Source organism: Larimichthys crocea, chromosome XII (assembly GCF_000972845.2).
Source record: "Larimichthys crocea isolate SSNF chromosome XII, L_crocea_2.0, whole genome shotgun sequence".
NCBI classification, from domain to species: domain Eukaryota; kingdom Metazoa; phylum Chordata; class Actinopteri; family Sciaenidae; genus Larimichthys; species Larimichthys crocea.
Window position 1 is genome coordinate 4769068 of NC_040022.1, and position 22928 is coordinate 4791995.

The 22928-nt window shown below is 39.4% G+C and overlaps 1 protein-coding gene across 4 annotated transcripts in view; it reads right to left on the reverse strand.

Annotated features, from left to right (window-relative positions):
- Positions 1-650: 650 nt before the first annotated feature.
- The window catches only part of LOC104927163 (potassium voltage-gated channel subfamily C member 1), a 68610-nt gene continuing 46332 nt past the window's right edge, over positions 651-22928 (reverse strand). The window contains exon 5 of one of the 4 annotated variants that reach the window (XM_019257044.2): positions 651-1370. In XM_019257044.2, coding sequence (XP_019112589.1) covers positions 1306-1370 — 65 coding nt within the window. In that variant the 3' untranslated portion in view covers positions 651-1305. Of the gene's footprint in view, positions 1371-3341; positions 3634-6971; positions 7156-22928 lie in introns of those variants that run through there. The other 3 variants (XM_019257046.2, XM_019257045.2, XM_010741183.3) reach the window with 3 other exon arrangements.

Genomic DNA, 22928 nt, shown 5'->3' on the forward strand with positions numbered 1-22928 from the left:
TGAGGGGTGCCTCTGCAGCGTGGTGTGGTTTCACTGGCTGGTGAATGCAACCTCTTCAAAGATCTTTTGGGGCAAAGTCTGTTTTGACCAAAAACAGCCTGAGAGCTGTCCAGATTCAACTGAACGAAATGTTCAACTGGACTAAGACTCATTCAGGAGGCAAGAGATTAAAATCCTAATCATAGCTTGCAAATGACTACATATTTTACATAGCATGCCTGAGATCAATGTAACCTCTTCCAAACATTACTCATCATAGCCAAATTAGAGTGGTGGTCCTGTGTTCTCGTTGGATTATGATTTAGACCCATCCTGGTTAAGGCTGGATTACCAGCCGGGCAAATACTGCAGACCCTCATGAACCCAAAGGTACCAGAATCAACTGTGTTGTATATTATTTGCACATTTGTTTGGTAGCATGAATCAATAAAGCACAATCAACCCAATGCCAATGTTTTGAATAGTTTAGGTTTCAAAAATATCTATGCCTGACAAATATGATATGGAAATTGTGATTCAACAAGATACAACATGTAGTTTCTAGAGATACTGGGCTGAACACAATATAAACTGAAATGGAGAGGGCCTTGTGTTCTCATGTGCCATCTCTTCTGCGGGTGTGAATACAATACCATTTGTTTTACTGCTTTGGGATGGACGCATGTAAATGGTTAGCGTTTCCTGACATTATTGAAAAAAGTTGATCAGGGATTGAATCATCTGTCTCGAGCAGACGGGACTTATGGATGTCATGATGTGACTGATAGACAAGTCACACAAATTAGGGGTTTACATTCTGCTTTGATGGAAGTATTCCAAGTATACCAGAAAAGACAATGAAGACTGTCTTCTCCTTGGACTAACGTAAAGTATGAGAGGATTTCTTATGCTTAGACCACGGTGAGTATTCTTAAATAAATCTGGGTTTAAGGTTCAATAAAACTAACATGAAGAACCGAGGCAGGGTAGGTCAGCTCAGTTTTGCCCCCTGGCAGGTGAATTTGGCCCTGATCTTCATGCTTTGTGGGAGGTTGCATTGAATGGCTGCATTCTCACATTGCAGAGGTACCCTTCTTGTGAACTCACTGCAGTTTAAATGCATAAAAGTGTAGAGAGTAAGACAGGACAGTAGGAAATGAAAGGTGAAGTAAGAAACAGATAATGAAAAAGCAGACGAACAACGATGGACAAAGGAAATTCTGGTAAGGAGGTATCTTGGGAGGAAAAGGGTCTCTCCTCTCTCTTGCAGAAGAGGAGTTGAGACAATGATGGAAGAAGCTGGATTTTTTTTTTCATGTCTTAGCATTAGTTCACAGTTACTGCTTCTTTTTGCATATATCTGATAAGCGCAGGGCTTTCAGAACAGTTCTCTGTGAAAAGAGAAGCAAAAGAAAGAAGAAAAAAAACATAAGCTACGATTGTTAATATGTTTCTCTTATCATAAGTCTCTCAAGATCGATAAGAAAGCAGCTATACAAGACCTACTAGAAACGTAACCCCTTCCCATCCTGCAAAAATAAACTTTCCCACCCCCACCCAGCCCTGTTACAGTACCTAACTTGGTCTCTTTTGACCAATAGCATCATAGCATTTTGGCATGCATAATGTCAGCCCGTCCCACCTCTTGCATTCAAAGAGGTGAAAATTTTTTGTCCTGCATGCTTTGTTAGTGCATATGTATGCGTCTAAACACACACATCCATACACACTCTTAGTAGTCTAAATGTTATATACACATTCATTAAGCTTGAGACTAAAATCTTATCAAACCTCCTCACATTATTAGTCATATCAGTATCCTTATTGCTTGCGATGGAAACCCATGCAGATTCATCTACAACACAAACTTTACATATGTACATCATGACAAAAGCGACTAATCAGCAGTGGCCCTAGGGAAAGTGACAGACACACTCAAAACATGTGGACGTTGGGAAGGGAGAGGAGGATAAGGAGACGATGAAATGGTGAGAAACGATAGACAGGTTCAGTAGAAAGACTGGAGTGTGCGTTAAAACGTGTGTGTGTGTGTGTGTGTGCGCGCGCATTTGGGGTAAACATGATTTTCCATAAGCCTGAATTCCAAGTAAATTAAAACCTTAAAATCATTGGTTCATACACAAGTCAGGATTCAGTTGGGGGCTTCTGAGGCTAAAACAGGGAAACAGAAAACCCTGCATGACCCAAATCAACGGGTCACAGAAGGTTAAAAGAACAGCTGGATATTTTGGGAATAAATGCTTAATCACTTTCTTTCCAAGAGTGACACAAGGAATCAATATCAATCTCAACGAGTGCCCAGGAGGCAACTACGTCAGCTTAACGTAAAAACTGGAAGCTAGTCTTAAAAAGTCCCAAAATAACTTGCTCATTAACACACTGTATCCCTTTTGTTTAATCTTTGCACAAAACAAATTGTAAAAATGACAAGTCGTGTTTTTCGTGGGTTTATTCTCACCATGAGGTTGCTAATTTTTACATTTCTGTTCTACACATATTAAGCAAATGAGATATAATGTGTTAATTAGCAAGCCTTAGTGGCTCTTGCCCCCTGCTTCCAGTCTTAAATGTAATCACTTCCTGGCTATACATACATATAGCTCAGAGACATGAAACTGATACAGATTTTCTCGTCTACCTCTAAACAAGAAAGCGAATGAGTGTTTTTCCCAAAATGTCAAACTAATTCTTTAAATACACAATCATCTCCTCCTTTGGTGCTTTCACCTCCCAACACTTCCAGCTTGAATGTAAAAGAGGTACAGGAAGGAAATACCTCAAAGCACAGAAAAAGCTTTCTCCTCACTTTTTGGCAATAATTGAAAGACAAACAGTGCTTTAAAAACTACCCACTCACATTTAAGTGGCTCTTGTCCAAGGATATTCTTGTCTAAATAGAGTCCCCCCCCCCCTTTTGGGAATTTAATGCAAATCATTAGGAATTATTTCCTGCACGCTGAAAGCTCTCCGTTACTTTCTGGTGGGAGAGTAGGAAGGTGAGAGCGAGAGATGAGGACATGGGATTTGAACATATATGAAGTCTAACCAACAGACACATAATTACTATCTACAACAAAGACCAAGTATGACACTGTTGTACTGAAATCAAACATTTCTGCAAAAATCAGGTTCAAAACAAAAAGAAAACAATTATTTTTAGATGAAAAAGAACTTTAGATTATTTAAAACAAAAGAACACTCACTGACAAAGAGATGACATCATCATGAGATCACACACAGATTGTTAAAACATCAAAACTGAAATGAAATAATTATCTCTCCCTTTCTTTCTTGCAGAAACAAAAAGAAAGGAAAATGTATTTTAACAAACTGACATTTACGCATCTTAGTACAGAGGTAGATGCAGTTCTGGCCACACACACACACACATACATACGCACACACACACAAACATCCGTGTGCACACTTGTTATATGTGCCACAGTTACAACATATCCAGACAGAAACACTTCGATCCAACCACCACTGTCCCGTTTATCTACATTGCATATTTCTATGTTTGTATGCTGTCTCTTTTGTCATGTTCTTTCTCTTCTCCCCATGTGGCATTTTGTCGTCTGCTCTTCTTCTACCATGGGCTGTCGCTCCAGTAGCCGTTCACGGTGCCTCCTACTGAGCAGCCGCAGCCGAAAAACAAAGAAGAGATGGACGGACAGAAGAGGAGGGAGGTCGGGGAGGGAAGGTCGGGGGGTGGGGGGTCGAGGGGCAAAAAACAGGGAAAGAAAGAGAAGCCAAAAAGGGAGAAAACTAAAAATATTGCCACTGGCTGCTGAGTCACACTGGAGTCAGTGCAAGTAGTAACGCTGTTGGCGGCGGTGGTGTTGGTGATGATTATGATGGTGATGATGATGGTGGTGATGGTGGCGGGATGAACTCAGACTTGAGGAATACCACACTTCTCTTATTTGGGCTGAGCTGCCATGTTGGAAACTTTTCCAGGTTAAAAAAAAAAAAAAAAAAATCCAATTACCCCACCACCTTAAAGCAATAGTTAAACATTTTGGAAATAATTTGCTTTCTTTTGTGAGAAGATGAACGTCAGTCTCATGTCTGTGCGGTAAGTAGGGAGATAGTTAGCCTAGCTTAGCGTAAAGACTGGAAACAGGGGGAAACAGTTAGCATGGCTCTATTCAAAAACACACTTCCCAACTAAAACTCACGATGGTTATAGCTTGTTTGGTCTACACATGAATAGAAAAAGCGCTTTCAGAGTTTGAAAGTGAGTTCTATGTTGGGTCTCTTGATGAACAACAGTTTTCCGGTGCACTGTCTTTGGGTATTGAGAGTTGCCAGATAATAAGGTTGATACACATTTGCACTGTAAAGGTATTATCGTCTGGCAACCTCAGTGTGATAACAAGTGTTCAGTCACTGCACCCCGCTACTGTTCCTCAAGACATACTTTAAGTGATCTAACCCCACACAGCAGCCACGCTAGCTGTTTCCCCCTGCTTCCAGTCTTTATGCTAAGCTAGGCTAACAACATCCCGACTCTAGCTGTGTACTCAACATATGAGAGGCATCAGTCTTCTCATCTCACTATTGGAAAGTAAGCACATGAGCTTTCCTTGTACTGTTTCTTTAAGCCTCAGCTAATGACTGATTGAAAACATGACAAAGAAATGAGAAGTGATCACCCCTTTCTTCCGGCTTTGCAGCCTCAGCCTTTTTGCTGAGAGCCAAGGTGAGAGCGCATGGAGAGCAGGTGAGGAGGGATGGTGTGGTAAAGCTCCGACCCTCTTGCTCTAGTTACTATCACGTCGACACTGGAGGTCTTTGTCTTTTTCTTTCTGCTTTTGTCTTTTTATTTTACTAAACATGTTCCATGCGCTGGCACGACAGTTTTGGTCGAGTGATGGCTCAGTCAGTTCTGTTTTTTATCCCATCTCCCCTCCCCTAGCATCCCATAATCCCCTTCGACAGTGATTCCCAACCTATTAAGCTTGTGGCCCTTTGAAACCCACGTACTGTAACTTCTCAATTCAAGGCTGTAGCTACCACTGAAGACACTAAAGTTGTGTCCTTTGTATATTAACCTACATTAACTTACATTTATCTGCATTGGTGGATAAATAGGTTTAATGATTTTACAGCTTTTAGGCCAATAAAAATGAATAAATAAAAAGGATTTAGGACTTCACAGAAAATACAACTGAATATAAACACGATAAAATAAAGTTAAAAACATTTTTTTGGTGTCAGTATCTTTAATAATAGCCAGCCACATATGGCATATTCAAATGAAGCGATATCTCCTATGAATCTTGGGTAAAACATCATCTCACTGTATGTAACCCAGTGACCAACTAAGGAATCAGCTCCACAGACTTCTTTATCTTCTCCGTATATTCACACAACAGTGGTGGATGGAAAGGAACGTTAATCCACATTTTGCATTTTTGCTGATTTTCTGGGAATTTGATCAAACGTTGCACTGCATTTCAATGGACTCTCTACTGGGGTAGGGTCGTAATCACCTGTACAATAGTGGGTCACAGGGTTAATTCAGCATCATGTACAGTTACACTATGTAAATGGACATTAAACGTAAAATATGATGAAATACACATGAAATACACCAGGGTTAATAAATGAATATAAAGTTCTGGTTTTGTTTACAACTGATGTAAATAAAGGCCATTATTTGAGAATTTACAGTAGGTCTAATAGGTATTGTAAGGATGATTGCTTTGATTACTTCCTAGGGGCCTGGAATGGTAAAATACAGTAATTAATGAAAAAAATGATATATGTAAATATAATTTAAATACTTTCTCAGCTGGTTTAGGTTTATCTTGCAGCTCCTCTGGAGCTCCAGGTTGGAAACCACTGTCTTGTGATCTGAATCCCACCCTGTCAGAGACATCCACGCTTCTTAACACCTGTTCCCCCGCTGTTCGTGATATTAAAAAAAAGATTTTTCATCAAGTCCTCCCATGGTACATCCTGTGAGTGTTAAAGGGGGAGTGTTTAGGGTGTGAGAAGAGTTTGAAGCCTGAGGAAGAAGTAGGAGAAGGAGGAGGAGGAGGGGATGCTGCTGTTTTTATAAGCTGCTTATGAACTCTCCTGTCTCCCTGTACTAAAGGGATACACTGACAACAAACTACGTGTCCGTGTGTGTGTTGACGCGTGTGCAAGTGTGCACGTGTGTGTAAGAGAGGTTGTTTCTTTTAATCATAACACAAAGAACAGAACATCTACAGCCTACATTGCTTTTTTTTTTTTTTTTCAAAGGTGCAGAGGTGCTACAGTATTTCCTTTTCAGAGATTTCGACTTTAAGTGTAGAAAAATGTCTTTACTTTTTCAATCTACTTGTAGGTATAGCGTATGTTCTTATTCTGGAGATTTTCATGAGTAAAAACATGCATGCTGCAGTAATATGTGCGTGTCTATGTGTGTGTGCGTGTGTGTGAATGTGTGCATTCTGAGGCTTAATATCAGAAAAGTCTCTTATTCATAGCTACTCTTAAGTATCAGTCTTAAAGCATTGAAGTGCAAGTGCAGTCGAGATACAGGCAAGAAGTAGCACAGGGTAAACTAGAGGTAAACTAACTCAACTATCATATCAGTCTAAACTAACCTAGACTCTATCCCTGTTAGTAAGGCAGGTGTGTTAGTTTGTGTTTGTATCGTGTTGTGTTATTTTAAAATACATTTGCTTAAGCGTCTATCTCTGCTTAATCAGTAAGGTTTTAGCTATTCTGTGGTTTTAAAATAGGACCCTCTAGTGTTTAGAAGAACTCTAATTCATTGTTGTTTCTATCAAGAAGAAAACTTCTGAGCAATGGAAATGAAAAGAGCAGCTAGGATGAATCAAATGTCCATGAGACACTCCTTTCGTGTTTAGTTTCTTTCGCGTGTTCCCCGAAATTTTTTTAAAAAAGAAGCAGAGAGAGAGAGAGAGAGAGAGGAAAAAAAAAGAAAGGAAAGTGTTTTTATGTTTAATTGTTGCTGTTGTTTGTTGTTTCCCTGTCAGCTATGCTACAAGATGGAGGGAATGGGGGAGTGACATCGCCTGAGGCCAGGCGGCTCGAAAGGCTCGAAGGTCGAGTTGGTGATGGGGGTGAGACGCAGAGGGGCGCCCGTCATCCCGGAGATATTATTGAGGCTGCGTGACTTCTCATAACCCGTGGCTACATGAAGATGACAAGCACAGGTAAAAGGGCAGAGGTTAGAGCAGGGGTTGTGAAGTGTCATTCATATTAGCAAATGACACAGTCAGCAATAATGTTTTCACGATATGGGGAAATAAAAATTGAAATATAAGGAAGGAATGTGTGTTATTGGATGGAAATGCAAATGTGTATGACATAATGTAATGTTATGATATATCCATTTATGTTATGTTATGACAGCATTGCACATTAGAAATAGCAAATATAAACCATTTGTTACAATTACAAGCATTTGTAAATGAAACAAAGTTGGAAAAAAAAGAAAAAAAAAAAGATAAATAACTCAAAACAAAACCAGCCCAAACCAAGTAAAATATTTTAGACCAAAGGAGGAAGTCAGAAAAAGACAGACAGACAGATGGACGGAGGGACAAACAGATGGACAGACAGACAGAGACAGGACAAAATAGGAATATTGGTTACGAAAATCAGCTATCAGTTGCCACAATATCCCTTAGACACCTAGGGGTGGCGCTCGTCGGAGCACCGACATGAACCGTGTAAGGGGAGGGAGGATGCATGAGTCCAGTGGACGTACACAAACCCCTTCTGATCTGAATGCATCCCACAAAGTATTTTGGACTTGTACATCCACTGGACTACCTGTTCTGAGATTCCCAAAAGCACATCAGTTGTGATACACTTTGTTAAAAAAACACAAAAAAACACTGCCAGTCTTTGGTGGTTTAATGATTTTTGGGAAACTCAGAGCAACTCATGGGTAAATCATCTGGAGCTGAGCACAGTTACAAATACACACAATCCTGCATGTAACACTCCAATCTAAAAAAGAAAAGAAAAGAAAACTTTACTTCATTGAGGACATTTTGATCTCAGAGTCCAGGTGTTTTAACCAGTATATCAGTAGGAACAACAGCCTGCCGTTAACCGGGAACAGTCAGTTAGACAGAAAGACAGACAGATAGACAGACTGACTCAAGACAAAACCCCTCGTCGAGGTCAGGGTGTGTGTGTACTCCTCTTTATTTAGACAGTAAAATGTAACGATTTAAAGCAGCTCTGTGAGGCTCTGTGTGGCCTCAGCCGTGCTTTGAGTTACAATAAATGCTCAACATTAGCATGCTGACAGTGCTAAAACATGCTGATGTTTAGCAGGTTACTCAGTTTAGCGTGTTGGCAAATTAGCACCTGACCTTTCAGCATGTTGGTCGGTCATTTATGATAACATTATAGGAACTGGAATACTTTGACATACTTGTCAGGCTCATATTTGAGGATACTGAATTGTTCAGGCCAGTACGATATATAGATTTGAGAGTATTAAAAAAACATAAAACATTGCGGCATGTTCATTTTTTTTTTCATTACATAAACATTTTTGAAAATGGTCCCTGCAGCTCTCTGGAAAACGGAAACAACAAATCTTCATTGTACGCCAGTTTGTTGATATAACTCAGCTGCAGAAAGATACGCCAATTAATTGGTGTATCACTTATTTTTATATTTAATATCAAGACATAAATTCCTTAACAGCCAAAGAAACAAAAGTGTAATGTAGAGAGTGTAGTAGTGTTGTACCTTGATGGACAGAGAATAAAGGCAAATCAATTTATTTGAAGGATCTCTTGTGTAAGTATTAAAGATATCAAAGCTTATACATAAAAATATAAAATCTAAAAATAAAAAAATAACTTTTTTTATTTTTTTATTCCTTCTTCAAACTGGAATTTTAAAGTAAACAGGAAATATTGCACCACCCTCCCACCCCACCTGCCTCTGGGTTGATTTCTGTCATGGACAAGTGAATGTAACTCCTTGTGTGAATGAATTTGGGAAGTTAGTCAGGTAGAGAATAAATCAGGCCTGGATTTGCTAAGATAAGCACTGAGATATGTTTGATTTGATTTGCAGTCGAATGATTATGCAAATTTTATTGTTCCCAGTAATTCTGCTTTAGATTTCAATTAAATAAAGTTGTGATAAAGTGCTTCCACGAAACCCATCAACATATAGACCAGCCAAACACAATGGAGTCAATTAATAGGTGTCTTAAAAGTAGGAAAACAGACTATATTGATTATATTATTTAGGTTAAAGGGGTGTAGATGAACTACTCTGCAGTGCTACTTTGAGACAGTCATTGAACAGTGAGAGGAGAGGTAAAAAGGCTAGGTTATTGTTGTCAACACCCATTCTATGAACATCACCAGCATCACATAAGAGGTGAGACTGTGTTCAAACAGGCATTAGCACTCTGTGAAAAAACACAGCCTTCTCATTTCTCCTTTATTTCAGTTAGACCGCTGCTTTGCCACAGTGAGGTTTCCCTAGCAACGGCTCCAGCAACAAAACACAGCTAAAAAGTTGAACAGGGTTCAGTTTTTGCTGCATTGCGATGTGATGTGATCTAGCAATGCACTGTGCTGACCAATCAAATATGCAGCACAGCACATTTGCAGAGGTGATTGACAGCTAACTACACCCCTCTCCCCTAAAAAGTGATTGTCCAATCACAACTCACCAGATATGACTATGCCCAAAAGGCCTGTCAAACTGATCAAAATGACATCGATCTGCTCATTCATTGAGTTTTTTTTTTTTAACGCAATACTGTTTTTGGTCTGACGGCCTGGTGAAGCTGCCCTTAAAGTGTAACTAAACCCTCAAACCATCTTTTTCAGATAAAAAACAGTTTATGTTGGTACTTAGTACAATTGTTGATTGATTGATGCCCAAATCAAGACAGTTTAGCGCAAAGTATTAAAACATATTGTGCTACAAATACGCATAGCTATCTCCCTCTACTGGTTGAAACTTGGCTATTACATCTGAATTGCGCTGTTGGCTGTCACTCTGATCGGCGTCACAAACTACGTAGCCATGAGGCCACGGCGATCCCGTAACAATTGTAACAATTTTCTGAGAGAGTGCCAGCAGGATGCACAATGTGGATTTTTGTTTCTCATGGCTGATAAGAATGAGATAACCAGTAATTTAACATTTTTGTATTAAAAATAAGTTAATAAGTAAATAACCCTTAGTTTATGCACACCTGAGGGTAAGAAAAGGCTAAGATGTAGTGAGTAAAGATGATGATTTAATATTCCATAGCTCTGATCGAACCAAATCTAACAAACATCACAAAGAACAGTTCTGGCTCATCAAACGTTCTTTTATTTTTTCTAGCAATGCAATGACAGATTATACAAACATTCTTTGGTTTTCATAGGACATAAAGCCTCAAATATTTTACATTTACATGAGAATTTACTTATTATTATTATTACTGACCAATAATCTATTGGCTATAATTTAATTAGTGTTAAGTCACAGGTTTTTCTACCCAGTTTCAGTTATTCTGCTTTAGGGCCGACATTAGTTCTGCACTATTGATGCTACAGTAGCCACAATAGATTTCCCTGCATGTGGTTGAATATTGACACAACTTGCTGTTTTTGAAATTTGTGGCACATGTGGTGATTGGCCCTGGCGTGCTGTGATTTGCTGCTCTTAGCACCCACACATAAAACGTGTGTTGTCCTTAGACAAGTCATGGGAAAATCTGACAATCAAGCACTAATGGGCATCATTACTTTGCACCTTCATCACAATGGGTACAAGAACAAACAACTACAAATCAATACCTACATAACCTACCAACACATGATACACCAGAGTTTTTAATTACTCATCAGCACCTCTCAGGAAGGACTTGCCCTTGTGAGGTTAGTCTGGGATCAGTTTCAACTATGCAGAAACTTAAGTTGGATGTTGCATAAAGAGGAAGTGAAGCGCTGATCTGAGACCAGCATGCATGGGCAAACTCAGAAAAGAAGAACTTTGTAAAATTGCCTGCTAAGAGAGCTGTTACATTTTGTCTGGAACGGGAACGGTAAGTTTGCCCTTTTGCTTTCTGTTGTTGACCTTGTGGAGCCTTTAAGTCACACTGCACCAAAATCTTTTAGTCTTTTAGCTATCAAATATTACGCCCTGTAGGCCTAAAAATAGATTAGGATCGGCATGACCAGATTTAGAGGTGATCTGGTGGACCACATTGTGATCAGATCTCAGTTAGTTGTTTTTTAGTTGTTAAAAAAAATAAAACGGTCTGTCAAAAAGCTACAGATGAGGCTGTTCTCTGCAGGGAAAATAAGAAGAAACAAGCGTGTCTTAAGAGTCCTACAGAGTATTCCATACCATTTTCCCTGACTTAGAAAAGATCACATTTATTTGTATAGAGATCTGCTCACAGTACCAATTTATTTGTATAGAGATCTGCTCACAGTACCAGCAGAATTGATTCTGATATCGAGAAGTTTAAATGCAAAGGCCTATGACCAGACATTATCCAGATTAAACATAATGTGCTAATAATGTGGAGCCAGTGGAGATGTGTTAAGTTTTCAAGACTGAAAAAAGTTAACAGAACTTTTAACAGCCAGTTTCCAGTTCTGAAGAAGATGACGATTTAATGCTAAAAATATTTTTTGGGTGGAGTTTTGAAGGGAATATTTCTCCGGTACTGGCTTTATTTCATTTAATTGTCTCAGAGCACATATTGCATCTTTTCTATCTGGGACTGAGCCAACACAGGCTTCAACTAAATGTCAGCTCCCTACTTTTTTATTTGGGGAAAAATGTTGCCAAACTACAGTTTCCACAACACAGCTTTCTTTCATTGCATGTTGTCAAGATATCTGATGAAAACAATAAAACATTTTTCAAAAGGTCATGTTTCTTGGGCAATAGGGCAGCAACAGAGAAACTCCAATCTTTCTTAATGCTTAAAAATTAGACTTGAATATAGAACCACCTTTAGTAGCTTGCTTGTTAAATAAAAACAGGATTTTCAGTTGTGCCACTTGTGTCCCTAAAGACCTTGGGCTATTGAATAGCATTGCTGAACCCCCCGCCCCCCAGATTAATGCCTTTTGCCATTCTGACAAGTTAGAGGTTATAGCATACGATTGTAGACGTCTGTGGTTCTACCTTTGGCCAATGAGAAGCTTTGTGAGATACCGCTTAAACCTCAGGAGGCATTCTGGGTAGTAGATACCACAGCGACAGATCTGGGTCACCATGTTCTAAGGACGTAGCTCTATTCAATGTATTGTATACTCGTGGGTGAATGTGTGTGTATAGGTGGAGGTGGGGGGTGAGTTTAAATGCATGAATATCAAAGTCTTTTACATTAGGCCTCATTTCTGAGAGCAGCAAATCCTCAAACTGTCTCTGTGTCAACATGTGTTATGATATATCTTCATATATGCTGTTTGTGTGTGTGTGTGTATTTGTGCATGTTTACTGTGTAACAGCACATATTCTGCTCTGTTTAAATAGCTGTGTTTGCAACGTCAAGTCCTGTAACCACAAGAATAAATTTAGCAGCACTGCAGCTCTTAGCTGATTGGGACACGCACACACACACACACACACACACACACACACACACACACATACGATGGCAGTCTTGGGTTGAATGCGATCAATAACCAACAGTTTCTAACATATAGCAGCAACTCAGAGTGAGATGTAATCCTTGGTGAGGACTGCTACGATCAGAGATATTGTGAATATGATCCTGATTATGAACATAGATCTGCTTGGCTGACATAGATAAACAAAGGCAACCACATTTTTGATCAGACTTTATATGTCTCAGTGGCTTAAAGATTCAAATGCAGTGGCTGCAGCGTCTAGTGTGGCTTTCACTGTATATAAAGTCGAGCTGAAAGGTGCTTAGCATTCATAATGAGTGCCTCTCTGCAGTTTTCTCTGCAGCACATCCAGCATCAGGCGGCTTCAGTTACGATCTGCCACTTAATGTGCCTCGTGTTGTGCTCATGGTCTCTGAAGCTACCTCATCTAGTATTATCCTGCTGCTTCAACTGATGAAATGTCGTCATTGTCCAAAAAGCTTTGATCATTTACTGCACAAGGCAGATTACTTTTTTTTCAGTAAAGAGTAGCACTGCACTACTGGTAAGGGGCAGCAGTAGCTCGATCTGTGGCACCCTGAGAGGCCGGCGGTTCATGTCCAGCGTAGACTCATAGCTGCAGAAGTGCCAGATTGTCTCCTGGTGCTCGTGATCAAGGCACTGAACCCCCAACTGCTCAGTGTGCCATCCTACATGGCTACCGTAAAATGACAAAATACAGTATATCTACACTTACCTTCCAAGGATTGAAGTTAAGTTGAATATACATTTTTGTAAGATATACAATTATTATACAATTGATACTGTATTGAGTGAGATTCGATTTATATACAGGTTTACGAACCACACCATCAGTGAGATCCACACGTTGGGGTAGACTGGACTGTGGAGTGTAGTCAAGACCACCTAAACTGAGACCAAGTCATGACCAGATTGCTCACTTACTTTAGTTCAATTATTGGTTGCATTTGAAGCAGGAAGTTTAACATCCAATCACAGTAATGATATTAACAAATAATGCACAGGCAATTAAGTGCCAGACCACTGCAGCTATGGTCTTGGAATGAAGTCTTGGGACCTCTTTGTCTACGACCGAGACAAGACCAAGTAAAAATGTAGTCAATTCCAAGACAAGGCTGAGTGGTCTCGTCTGATCCTGAGTACTACAACACTGGTAGTGCCCATGGGGAGAACGCCATGGGGAGTTGTTTTTGCTGCCTTAGGGTGTTTCAGGAGTGCTTTGCGCAGTCACCAAGTTAACTGAAACTTTAAAACAAAAAGATGTGTGACAGATGCAAGAATACAAATGATCCACCATGATTATGTTCACCGCTCTAAGTAGAAGCTTTTTCTGAGATCCACCAGCCTCGTATATATATGTCATGTTGAGATTAGGCACACAGACATCTGTGGTTACATGTTTTACATTAGACTGAGGTTGAAATAATACAAAGATAAAATATAAGGTGTCTGATTTGATATTTGAAATTGAAGCTGAGACTTTTGCTTAGGCTGCATATCTTTCTGGAGGATAGCGAGCAGAAGTCCTGATGCTATGGGTAAGCCATTGTTGTAATTCATTCACAGAAAAGGCAGAAGGCAGTTTACTTTGTAGCCTTATTCCTTCCCATCACTAACTGCTTTCAGGCCAATAAATAAATGCTGAAGGTTCCCAAAACACCACACTTTTTGGATTTTGTTTCAATGTTGGTCACTGGATGTTATTGTATTGCTTTCTGTACTTTCCAGACTTGCTACAATTAAAAACACTCAGAGTAAGCACAAATGGGTGTAAAGTTGAGTCAGACGTATCTGTGACAGGCACTGATCCAGCTCTTGTTCAAGTTCAGTTGAGACATTAAAGATTGAGTCAGAGGATTTTACTGCTTGCTTTCATTCTTCCCCAAAATAAGTTTGGCTAAGATATTTACAAAGTGTCTGAATGCTCACATTTCTTGCTCCACTAGGCCTATTTTTAACAATGTGCCCACATTCTGAGAGCTCAGCAATTATTTTGTCAGTAGCATTTAGCATTTAGCATAAATGTCCACATGCAGCTGGGAAATATTTTAAAACGTCAGCATCTTTATTCCTCTTTGGTGGATGCAACTTTGTAGTACGCTGAACACCCCTGTGGCCAACATGCCAGTCAGTGCTGCAGGTATTTCTACCTTGACGGCCGATGGAAATCACCTGTTCACTGATTGGGTAGGGACCAGTGCTGTGTCTCAATTCAAATACTTCCACACTTACATACATACATAAGCGCGTTCACGCTGTCAGTTATGGCAGAATGCAGTGTACTGCAAGTACCCGGATGGTGCACTCCTAATGGTCTAAAAGTTCAGTGTGGATCACCCTCAGTGGTCACCATTTTGGCTACATAGCTATAGGGGAAGGTTAAATGAAAGCTGCTGGAGCTGTGTTGCAGTGAATACCACAATATACAAATGTAAGATGTACATATGTTTTTAGATTTATAGTTTGGCAATCAAATGTTGATGCAAGAAAAAGATGCACAACAGCCATAATCGAATTGACACAACACTACCTTTCTAAATTAGCACACTTCGCCAGGAAGCACAATGGGTACACAGTATACTACATAAAATACACTAACGGAAGTATCCAAATTGAGACACAATTTAGAAGTGTAATATGCTCAGCCCACTAACAGCAGTAAAATGCTGACTTTCTATTTGTGAGTGTCCATTTCAGTACATTATTTTATCTCATTTGGGCCACCAGTTGTACCAGTAGTAATTGTTCTGTTACTTCTCAACACAAAAAATAGTAATAGCACTAAATATGCATTGCAGTATTGCAGCAGTACTGTATTTATATACAAACATGCGTAGCCTGTGACACACACGTTCAGAACTGATTCTACTAGTTTTCACTGCTTGTAAAAATCATCATTGGTTGAGTTACCGGGATACTTGATCGTGCGAATTAGCAATGCTTTTAAAAGCCCTCAGAGTGGTTTCCGTTCACATGATGCAATTTGATGGTTGATCATTTACGTGAGCCTTCTTGGCTGGTAAATGCACAAGTCATTCCATCTTTAAAGCCAGTAATCTACCTACTTAGTGCAGTATTGCTGTTTTAAAAAGTGCAATCAAGTGATATTCCCATGGTGGTTAGCTAGTTGTCTGACTTAGTTTTGTGTTCAAACTAAGCCCATACAAAGCTATAGTTAAAAGCTAAAATAGCTTGATTAAATCAACCAATGAGATTATTTCTGGCCCCAGAACTTTTCCTAAGTCAAACTTTGATTTCTGATTGATTCTCTTCAAAGCCAAAGAAGCTAAGTGCTTACAATGTAGCAGCATATCTGTTAGCTGTGCTGTGACTTGTTGTACATACCTCCACTCAGTCAGACTTTAGTAACACAACGCAGGGGGAGAGACTGAGGAGGATAGCCTGAGGATGGGATGGATACACCAGTGTTAGAATGGGATGAGGAGACATGAAGGAGGGGGAAAAGGTAAGGTAAGGAGGAACAAGGGATGATGGGGAAAGACGGAGGAGGAGGGAAAGAGGAAGCTGAAGCACAGGAGAGAATGAATGGGATGGAGTGAGCTGAATGTTTGTTCACACTACAAGTGACTTTGAAACTACCGTTACCGGCACATGAAGGAAATTAATTACAGTACATTCAAAAATAACTTCTGAATCAACATAATCAATTTGTGAATGGACATTTTATGTAAAATTACCAAATAGAACCAGTTGTTTGGTATATTGGGTTAATACTGTGCCGTATATACTGTACTATAGAGGGTAATCTTGTGTCAACTTACAATGACCAAACTTCTCAACAAGTACAAATGAAGTAATACAATAAAATAAAAATAAAACTGACAGAGGTACAGTAGTTGTGATTGGACAGGCCTCACTGTCTTACATTTTTCTTACATTCCAACTCTTCCCAGGCTGAACGTTACCAAATGTAAAGGACCTGTCAGCACCACTATCTCATTTATATTTGCATCAATAATTACAGATCTAATAACTGCATGTTATCTGTTAAAGGATAAGACTTATGCTATTGTATATATTTTTTTTACTGTTAACAAATCCCATGAAAAGACTGAAACCAACAAGTCTGTCTTTGACTACTTCTTCTGCTTTTGTCTGTGGATCTTTGCTCCAAGCCCGTTCATTGCTGCTGAAGATATTCGTCTTTTAAAAAAATTGTCTCAACCAGCATGTCACCTCCATGACATGCTGGTTGAGAAGAAGAGCATCTTCAACCAAAGAAGCTACCAATATGTTCCACCGAGCTTCACAGGAGATCATTCCCGCTGGTGGATGAAAAAACCCAACTGGGATGTTGAGTTTTGGTCCGTTTACCAGGTGACTTCAAACACCACCCGGGGCATTTCAGAAGTGGAGCGCTCTGTTCAGATTTGGTCTTTTTTCCTTGATTTATGTGCTTCTAAATATGTAAATATGTTACATAGTCAAATTGTTTCCCTTATGGCCATTTTTATGATCAGCAGTTTGCACAGGGTGTTTTATTTTGAAAATAGACCGTATTCTCTATTAGGTTTCTGTGTCTGACTTCAGGCCAGCTCGAACTGCTCAAGCAAAATTGACATGGGCTGTTCGCAGCGTCCGTCAAAAATACAACAGCCACATATTCTTCATGGAGCAAAGCGGAGACCAGCTGCTGGTGGAGTTTTAAACATTGACTTGAATGGCCGCGATTAGCTCTGGCTGGTAGTAGGACTGTTGTTTTCATCTTTAAATGGGAAAAATATAAAATGTCACCAGACTTATTTTTTAAAGTCAGTACTTATTTAGACTATCTGGAGACCTGCTGATAGAAACTACAGTATAAACCACATAAAGAGTTTCATCTATGATCTGTGATCATTGTAATGGATTAATGAGATTCTTGCAGGGAAAGGGAGAATAGACAAACGTGAAAATGGGAAGTGATGAAAGAATTGTGGTGGAGAGAGCTATGCAGGGAGGCCAAGGAAGGAGGTGGGAAAGGGGAGAACAGGAGGAGGAAGGGGGAAGGCTTGGGGGTGAGGAAGTGTACATAAAAGTGAACAACCAGGGCAGATACTATTCCAACAACAATCTGCATGCAAAAAACATATCAACATGTGTTTCATTTATAGCAAATCGCTCATTACTTTTAGCTATTTGGAAATAAATATAAAAACTTTCTGACTTATATAAGATATGGTCACAAACACACAGTACATACTGTACACCTCAAATTTAACTCACTTGAAAGCACATGTGGATTTGAGATTGTCAAGAAATAATATTTGCATTAAATACAGACGACATATGAAAATGCAATATGACATTACCAACACATCAACAACGGTAGGTTAAAAATACATACATACATTTATATAACATGTATGTATGTAACATGTGACATAGCTCATTCACAACTAAGATAAGAAAAGGATAGAAAGACAGAGGAAAGACACACACACACACAAACACACACAGGAGTAGAACATAGGAAAGAAAATATAGAGAGTGTCATTGCTATGTCATATGAACTCAGAGACACACGTTAAGGATAACAGTATGAAAACACAGATGAATACATTAACCATGAAAAACACCATGCAGAGAGAGATGCACGTGCAGAACATTTCTAAGGATGGAGCCCGCAGTCGAACCTGAACAGATAATACCACGGTTATATAAATGATACAGACAAAATTGGTTCTTATGGCAATATTTCATGGCATGAAAAACATGGCAAAGTTATGAGATTACTCTGATGGAGGTGGGAAGGACAGAAAAATGAGTATAAAAGAATAATACAAGTATAAAACTACATTACTTAGTTCGTCCTGTTTCATTTTACGTTGCATCTAGCGGCTTAAGAAACAGTTAGAATCTACGGTGGCTGAGAGAGCTCAAAAAATTTTACTTTAGAAAGCACAAGCACATGAAGAAAACTTCTTCATCACTCTGACAAAAACAGTATCCTAACAACTGGACACTGGTTTAACCCCTTGCCCGAAAAGTGATTTTTCGTTCGTAGTTTAGCAACCACAACTAGGCACAATGGATCTGTCAAACTTCGGATTCCTCCACGTTGGCCTCATAGCAAGAGACACACTTGGCATTTAAAAAGTTTAGATTGTGGTGTCTTTAAACCAATAACACAAAAGGAAAAATGAAGAAATGGATTAAACTGTGTATTTATTTGCTTGTCATGAGTTGCAACTGTTAGCTAACTTAGCTCATTACCTACAGTAGTCTCTGAGTGCTACTTCTAAGGCCAGTTAGTATGTCATTAACTACATGAGTTTGTGGAGTTAAAGGCTACTCATGACAAGCATGCAACACGTTCTCACTGCCAATTTGCCAAACATGGCAGTTGGCCTGATGCTTCAAACTAGGATGCTGCAGGTATCCTTCTAACGTCAGTTTTGAATGTTCTTTGGATTAAAGTAAGTACGTAATGTACGTAACATAATGTACGTAAAGTTACCTGTTTAAAAGAAGTCAACATTGTCTTTTGGTTTCACACCGTACGTGAACAGCGGTCTCCTGAATGAAAATAATAAGTGTCTTGTTTGTTTAGCCCCAACAACCACCTCCATATTTGGACTTTCTCTTTCTTTATACTACTGTATGTCAAAGGCACATCAAAACATTACACCACCCATGCACATCCTGAAATGACATGAGAGGGATACCGACAGTTTGATGTGTCGGACCACTGACTGAGCCGACTGGCTATTATCCACTGTGTAGTATTTCTCTAATGTGTAGGACTCTTTACAAAAGTCAGCTGGAAACATTTTAGCTACAACTCGACAGCTGCCATTTCAGATGACAACAATCAACTTACAACTAAGAATACTAAGAATTTTGAATGTACATCTTCCACTGTGAACCACACCACTCAGAGAACTGTCAGTTACATTATACAATATAATGGTTGATCCTGCACCTGCGTATGCCGCCAGTGTTCAGTGCTAATGCACGTAGTAGTGTGTCTTAGATGTAATGAAAGTAAAGGTGTGGAGGTCTGAGTATAGATGATGGGTTTGAGCCAGCCTGTCACAAGCCTATCGTGAACCTATACTATCCTTCTATAACCTTAACCGAAGTATAATGATGCCCAGTTAGTCAAATCTGCTGATAGGTTGAAAAAATAATAATATATATTATATGAATGCTGAAACACACTCCAAGTAAATGACAAAAGGAAAACACAAGCAAATGCAGAAACTGGGCAAGTCGTACAAAAAGACATTTCCGCACTATTGACCACCGGAGCATATTCATCAGTTATTGCCCGGAAACCTCTTTTGTGTTTTGTAAGACTTGCAGGGTTTCTACACTCGCCTGTGTTTCCCTGTTTGTTTTCCGTATGCAGTGACTGTGCTGTCGAAGTGATGAATGTGCTCCTCAATTTGCTTGTTTTTCTATTTTTATTAGTCTATTTTTATGTCCTTTCTTAAGCTGCAATGTGCTGAGTTCTCTTAGCCACCATAGGAATACTAAGTTTTACATGTTTACTGATTTACTGCTGCACTCGTGGGTCCAAGACTGAATTCAGGATTTGTTTTATAAATCGTACGTATATTACTGTAGGACAGGTTTAAGGTAAGAAATGTATGCAATACTAATGCAGACTGATGAGAGGTGAAGGCAAGGCTATAAAGTAATGATAGAAGGATTTTAGGTGATCATTACATCATTTTTGAGTAAGATTAAACCCTGCACTATAACTGTAGGTAACCTTTAATCTCTTTAAAGAAAGATGTACAAGCATGATAATTCTCTGGTTACCCCCTGACAAATTGACTCTATATAAACATAATCCACATAATTGAAAAGTTTACACTTTCCCTCACTAACATGACTCTCCCCCTACTAACAACATTGTGGCTCAATTGTTGTAGTATAGCACTCAGGAAATAAAATAATGTGAGTGCAATCCAATAGGCCTCAGGGGATTCCAACCACCAATAATGATTAAACACTAGCAAGGCCATTGATCATTGGTCGGAGAAGTGGAAAGTGAAAGAAAAACACCAATGAGAATAAGAGATAAATAGAATGATATCTACTGAAAAAGAGTATACATTGCATGTTGGTGGTAGAACTCAAGGGAGAGGAAGTGAAAGAGAGAGAGGGGGGATCTCTCTACTCTGTTATGGCGCAGCATATCTCCTTACATCAATGAGCCTCTAAGTAAGACTCAAGAGTCAGTTCAGGCCAATGGTATCTGTCTGTCAATGAAGAGAATCAATACTTTTTCTACTGAGAACAAGGGGAGGAGGACAGGGAGAAAAAGATAGAGAGAGAGAGAGAAAGAGAATTATGGGAAGGAAAAAAAACAAGGGGAGACAGGACGGGAGTCAGAAAGAGCATGATATACAAAGCAAGGGAGTGATTAATGCAACATTTCATTCCCTTATTCGACCTCCACCCACTCACTGATTAGGTTTCCCAACGAAAGGGGAGATAGACGTGTAGAGTATCATAATGCAGAGTGTGTCTGCTGCCTTTGAAACTCATGCAGTTAGGAGGAGGGTGTAATGTGCAGCATTGGCCTTTGGAGGCACTAACGGCACTGCACCAACGTTCACTCCAGAGCTACCTCTCTGCAGGTTTTTTTTTTTTTTTGTCTTCTGAAGGAGAGAAGGCAGTGTTCTCCTCTTTGCATTCTAGGAGGCATGGCACTCTCCCTGATCATTTATCCTGTTTTGTACTGAGACAGCAAGAAACCTTAACAAGTTGCAGAGTCACAGAAAGACAGAGCTGTGGTGGGATTTTTTTGGAACAGCAAAGGATAGTAAAGTACTAGATGTCTAGAAACAAAAGGGTTTATACCTGTTCTGAATGACTGATCGTCAAAGGCCAACCCTACTAGACATTCAGCAAATACCAGAATTATATTCAAATGTAATTCTTCCTTTCTGGTTAAAATATGGTTAGGGTTAGGAACTAAAAGATTGTTGATATGTGTAATAGAAAGACAGTTGTTAAACTGTTAATCTTCTATGTGACAGTCAAACAAGGTACATACTCATCCACCAACCCAACTTTTGCGTCTTGCCTTTTTACAAAAGCTGTCTTGCAAAGGAGATAAACCATGAGGAACAAAATCCTCAGTTACGGATGTAACAGATCCTGAGAATAGTGGGCTGGAAAATGTCTCAAAAGTCTATCCTTAGAGCCTCCCCCTAGCTAAATCACCCCAATCTCTCTCCAAGAACTCATTACTACAAAGTCAACTTTTCAGCCTGCACACGAGTGGGCCTAACTGTCGGATTGTTTTGTAAAAGTTACAAAAATTGTCTGGCTCAGTGTCCATTGGCAAGGGGATTTCGGACGCTTCAAAACTACCCACAAAAACCTAAATTGAAGCATGCTGAAGCCTTTTCTTAGTCATCATCTGTACCTCTTTCTATTTCTTCAACACTAACAGATTGTAAAGGTTTATAATTGTTTAATCTCTATAACTAGATATTTGATTATGAATGTAGAATCGGCAAGGGACCAAGATTGTGGAGGGAGGCGTTGGTTTGTATTCTGAGTAGTATTGACCAGTCACAACTGAGCGGGTTTTGAGGCAGAGCCCAGAAATCAATATCAGAACCAATCAGCTATTGTCTGATGACAGTTTAGCTTGTTATTAGCTTTTCCCCCCCAGTGAGTATATGACCTAATCTCAGGGAATGTGCGTGGGACAAACTGGTAATAGCATTGGTTATTTGTTTAAGCGCTTAAAAATATGTATAACTAAATAAAACTAAACTAAATGTTTTCTTGAGACACAACTTTTTGTGGCCATGTAAATAATGATGTTGCAATAACACTGCAAAATCTTATTAATAGGAGGGGACGTTGGATTGATGGTTGGGCGTGCTGTATCCAACTTTGACACCAGAGCCAGATGTTTACATGTTGTCACCTATACCAACAGTCAATGTTTCTTTTAACCAATACTATCCTTTCATAAACTTAACCAAGTAGCTTTAGTTGCCTAAACCGAACCAAACCATGGTGGGCACTGATGTGAGAAAATGTGAGTCATTCTGGAACACAATGCATACATGTGCATGTACTTAAGGTGTGTTTCTTAAATCAGATCTTTCAAACAGAATGTCTACTGTTGCGTTTGCAGGAGATCCCCGACCTATCTGCATGGGTTGCTCTGGTAACGAAGTAGGCACCAATAATGCAAACCTGCTGCCCAACGTGGAAGGATGTGAAATGGACATCCATCATCTCGCTCTCCAAACAGTGTCAAGTCATAGTGTAGTACTCCTCTATAGGAGCATCACGGTGTGTACATGAGGTATAATTCATCTGATTTCTGTA